The 5,482-nt window shown below is 27.6% G+C and overlaps 1 protein-coding gene across 1 annotated transcript; it reads left to right on the top strand.

Moving 5' to 3' along the window:
- The first annotated feature begins 483 nt into the window (after positions 1 to 483).
- On the top strand, positions 484 to 1,209 carry LOC107882905 (kelch-like protein 2). The gene is made up of 2 exons (XM_016802033.2): positions 484 to 763; positions 834 to 1,209. The coding sequence occupies exons 1-2, from the start codon at positions 577 to 579 to the stop codon at positions 1,019 to 1,021; spliced, it is 375 nt and encodes a 124-aa protein (XP_016657522.1). The 5' UTR covers positions 484 to 576; the 3' UTR covers positions 1,022 to 1,209.
- The last annotated feature ends 4,273 nt before the right edge of the window (positions 1,210 to 5,482 follow it).

Here is a 5,482-nt window from a genome sequence, read left to right as displayed (position 1 = left end):
GTCAAACCTACCTACATAATGGAAGTACAAAAACTCAAATACATTTTTGTTACAGATTTATACTTAACGTAATACAAAAAATATTATTATTCTCTTGTTTAATAAGACCTTACTTATTAGTTTTTAATATTGTTAATATAATACACACAAAACAAAATTTAACTTTATTAAATGTTTATTTTTAGCATTAAATATAGCATAATTATTTTAGTTTAATTAAGTTTTTTTACTTCTTAACTTTAATTAGTTTTAGTCATGAATGATCTTTTATATTTGCGCTAAACTAATATTTTTTTTAAGATTTTAATTTTGTATTATATTTGTTAAATATATAATATTTTTAATTTCTTAACATTTCCCTACCTGTGTAATATTGAAATTAATAATTAATAATAGATAGGTACATTTTTGTAATTAAAAATAAAAATGCAATAATATTTTATTCCGGGATTTCTTTTTAGCATGAGATATTTTTAATCCACAATAATTGGTATTATTTAAATTTTGTAGGTAGGAGGTTTTGATCAATCATTACAGGCTTTAGACACTGTTGAGTGTTATAATCCCAGTACTGATATGTGGACACCAGTCGCAAACATGCGTGAACGCCGCAGTTGTGCCGGTGTAGGAGTTTTAAATGGTGAACTGTATGTTGTAAGCGGTCGTAATGGATCAAACCTTTTGAGTAGTGTTGAAAAATACAGACCAAGTACAGGAGTTTGGACAACTATTGCAGACATACTTTTACCTCGAAAATTTGCTGGTAACTTATTGTAGAATAAATTAAACTTTATTTTTATATATTTTGAATTTAATTTAATGTCTCATTATAGATGTAGTCGCATTAAATGGTTTATTGTATGTCGTCGGTGGAATGAACAATTCTTCTGTTTTGAATTCTGTAGAATGTTACAACCCAAACACCAATACCTGGGCCACGGTCACTGCAAAAATGAATATGGATCGCTGTTCAGCTGGAGTAGTAGTCATTAATAGGCCAAAACATTTTACAACTTGTTAGCATTCATGATTTTTTTTTTTTTGGTACAATATACCAATGTTTTAATATTTTGCATTATAGTATCTTACATTATGTATTGCATAAACAATACATGCATTTTTTTAATTTTACAACTTTTATGTTTCATTTCTATAGCTAAGGTTTGGACATTTAAATTAAGGTTTCTCATAAGTAGTTAATAATGCAACCGAAAAAACTATAAAATATATACCTAAGCCAAATTTCTTCATAGATATTTTTACTTCAAATTTGAATCAAATTGGAGAGTTATTTAAATGGAGATAACAATTTTTGTTAGCTTGTTTTAATTTAAAAGTCTATTATAGTTTATACACACAATGGCATATCTTTGGCAATAATTATTCCAAGTATCAGTATAACCAATAATAAAATAAATAACTTTTATAGAAATAAGATTATTTTAATTTTGGCTATTTTGTTATAGGTAGTAATGTGCTCTACCTGCAACATTGTGACTGCAATACTATGTGCACAACTGTTTTCCTATTCTATACAAAAATATTTTAACAATATTATATTATCGTAATAATAATACCCGAAGTAACTTAAACTGGTATATTGTATTATTATTTATACTGTATCCCTACAAATATTATGGTAGACAATATATTTTCGATGTATGGTATAAATGTCTTAAATCAAAAATTGACATTTTTGGCTTAAAATATTATTGGAATCAAACATTTTTATATTTTGTTTGGTACACATTAGAGATCAGCACGGGCCGGGCCAGCCCGACCCATACCGGGCTTGGTACGGGCCGGGCCATAATTTAAATATAACGGGTTGGTTATAGGTGGGATCGTAATATTATTCATTGGGCCGTGGTCGGTCAAAAATAAAACTTATTAATTTAATTCATAACACTATGTGATCTAGGTTATCTAAATTAAAAATGTAATTATTAATTATTATAATATATAATTTAATTATATTTTATTATTAATTAATTAATTGGCATTTGGCAGGTTAAAAATATATTTAAGTTTTAATTAAAATTAATATCTTTTCCTTTGTAATAAATGTATTGTCTTTATGAAATGTTTTTGTCTACTATGCAAATACTGAAAGGAAATAAAGTTGATGCATATTTTTATTTACAAACGGGCATGGTCAGGTTGGACTTTGAAAAAAATTACAAACGGGCCTGGTTGGGTTGGACTTTGGAAAAAAATTACAAACAGACCGGGCCTGGACGTCGACAATTTATATTTTTAACCTTTGGGCTGGATCGGGTCGAAAAAAAACGACCGGTGCTGATCCCTAGTACACATCATGTAAGCCAAAACTATTATTCACTATCAGTGAGTAGTTTATCAAGTTTAGTAGTAATTTTAAATGCATGCCTTGATAGCGTAAGTCAGATAAAATAAAAATCCAATTTTATGCACACGTTAGTAGTAACATTGATTATAATATACTATAATCATAAATCAATGGTATTAGTTAATCTACCTATTGAATTCTGTTTGCATTTATTTATATGGAAAATTTATTCCCTCAGTAATTTCCATGATTTTATATTGTGAGTGAAACGATGAATGTATTGATTTTACAATGATATTATGTGTTTTTTTATTTTTTATTTTTTAATAAAAATGATAAATTTTTACAATAGCAGTTGAAAAATATTAAAAATACATAGGCACAATTTTTTTTCTTAAGCATTTAAAGATCGAATTTGGACAACATTTATCAAATTTAAAATTGAATAATTATTTTGTAGTTAAAAATTTATAAAATGTTGAACTTTTATATCTAGGGATTGAAAATTTAGAACAAGATTCCACGTAACTAGTTAATTCTGTTACTAAAAAGTCTAAAAAATACACAAGCACAGTTTATTTTTATAGTCATTTTAAGTTCAAATTTGGATGAAATTACATATTAAAAAACTTAGAATAACTATTTTAGTTATTTTGTTGTGATTGTATAATATTATTCGTGGGTACTTGAAACTTCTTAAGTATACTATTACATATCCTATTTAGTCTCATGGTTTGTTGTTGATGTATAACGCATTATAAGTACCTAATAGTTATTGTGATTTACCGTACGGAACCCTAAAAAAAAATTTTAATTAACCAAATACAATCCAACGGAGCACTACGTATAACCAATCTGGTTACCAAACAATTTTAATACATTTTCATTTTAATTCTTCAATTATTTTAAAAAGCACTGAACATTTTCAATTTCAACCTCCTAAAAGTACCAAATAGATCCGATTTGCTTCCAAAAACATACATCGGGCATCGAATTTTATGATCAGTGCATTTTTTTCTACCAGAAAAGTTGAGAAGTTAAATTGAGAAATCCTGCGTACGCCCAAGCCCGGATTAAGGGCTGAGGGGTCCAGAGGGGCCGTGGTCCTCGGGCCTCAATAGTTTAAATTTATAAAGGGGCCTCAGACTTGTCCATTACTTTTTTCGTTATAGGCTATAACACTGCATAAATCACCTTAAAAAAATCGATGATTATTTAGTGAAGAAAAAAGCTTATACATTATAATTTATAAATAAATGATACATTATTTATTGCCAAGTACCTAATATCTATATATATTTATTATAACAGGTACCTTACATTAAATAATATATACATTATAAACATAAAGTACGTAACAAGCTATTATTATTTTTTTTTTTCGTACAGGGGCCTCTTTTAAAACTTTGACCCCTGGGCCTCGAAATGTCTTAATCAGGGCTTGCGTACGCCACTGTATTATGCAGTGGGAGATAAGAAATGTTCCGTTGCCTCACAAATAATATTATTATAATGTATAATATATTATATTACCACAATGATTATGTTAGCGCAGTGTCGTAATATTGTTAGAAATTCAGTTTTTCTATACTACACTAACTTAACCTACCAGTGACCTGCAGACATTATTGTATTATAACCGCGATAGTAGTTTGAATGTATAGTCAACATACAGACTATTATTAAAATATAATGTTATTATGATTTCGTGTTTATTTTTTTTCCATCAATGCATACTTCACACGTATGGAATATTTTAATTAACAATATTATGTTATTAATCATTTTCGAAGGCAATGTATTTTATAAAAAAAATGTTACTATAAACTAATTTGTATTATTAAAAAAATTGTATTTCATACGTACCTATAATTCGTTATTAAAAAAAAAAACATTGCACTATCTACCTATTATCTCAAAACTATCGGTGATTTTTGGGTTACCTATATTAACTACTTATGAAGGATCTTGTGTATTGAATATTTTATTTCTTTAGGCATTTTTTGGGTGGAACTTACTCGACATAGCATTTTATAAATCTAAGTCTAGGATTCGGATTATTTTTAAAGACGATTATTTCCACCTAGCACTTATTAGATAATATTAATAATATTAATAATTCTAATACGCATTAGAATTTTTATGCACATGTACTGACCCTTGACGTCGCCTAAAGTTGCTTTGATATGTCGCATTTGTATACAATTCTATAAGTCATATGCTAAGGTCCTGCCTGACCTGCCTTTATTATATATATAGATATATATATATATACACTAATACAAATATGTAATCCATACATTAACGAGCATATTTAGGAATTCTATAGAATAACGTAAAGCATTCATTAACGCTGAGTACTAACGAGTTTTTGATTACTATGGGTAACGATAATAACATATCCATTATAATAGGTTTGGAAGGTACCGATCTATCAACATGCTACTATGCTTATAATTAAAATTGTCTGAGTACAATAGATATTTCTCCAATATTCCTATAATATATTATATAGACATGGGTAAATTCAAAATCTTGAACAACCATTTTTAAAGACTAGGTACTATCTTTATAGCATAAACAGATTGCATAAGTAATTACTTAAAAACTGCTCCTTCGAATTGTGATTTAGACACATACAAATTTCATAAAAAAAACTTTGCTTTGCCACATGACATTTTATAAAATGTCTGTTATCAACTGTTTAACTAGATTTTAACATTTAATTTCGCAATTTTTCAATCGTTTTTATTAAGTTAAACATTTATAATACACTCATTTCCCTTCCAACTTACAGGCTTGGGACTGACAATGATTTTAATTATTGGCGTAGTTAAAAATGATTGTTTTATACATACGCCATTGTCCATTATGTTAATATAATATTATATACATATATTAAATCATCAAATATTATTGTCATAATTATAACTTTTTTTTAAACTAATTTGGTAGTTTTTGTTGTAATATGATGGCATGTCTTGCATTAGAATGTCTTGTTCTCAGTGGCGCAACAAGCGGGGGTGTTGGGTGGTACTTACACTAGGGCCCCAGAGTACCTGACATTTTTGAGGGCACCATTTGATGTGTTAGTGGTAACGGAAATTCCCAAAAATAATATTTGAAAAAAAGTTATCATGTTCTAAAATAATTTACTCAAAATATATTGATATT

The sequence above is a fragment of the Acyrthosiphon pisum genome, chromosome X (assembly GCF_005508785.2).
Source record: "Acyrthosiphon pisum isolate AL4f chromosome X, pea_aphid_22Mar2018_4r6ur, whole genome shotgun sequence".
NCBI classification, from domain to species: domain Eukaryota; kingdom Metazoa; phylum Arthropoda; class Insecta; order Hemiptera; family Aphididae; genus Acyrthosiphon; species Acyrthosiphon pisum.
The sequence above is the reverse complement of the archived record's forward strand: the minus strand, read 5'-3'. Positions and strand labels throughout refer to the sequence as shown.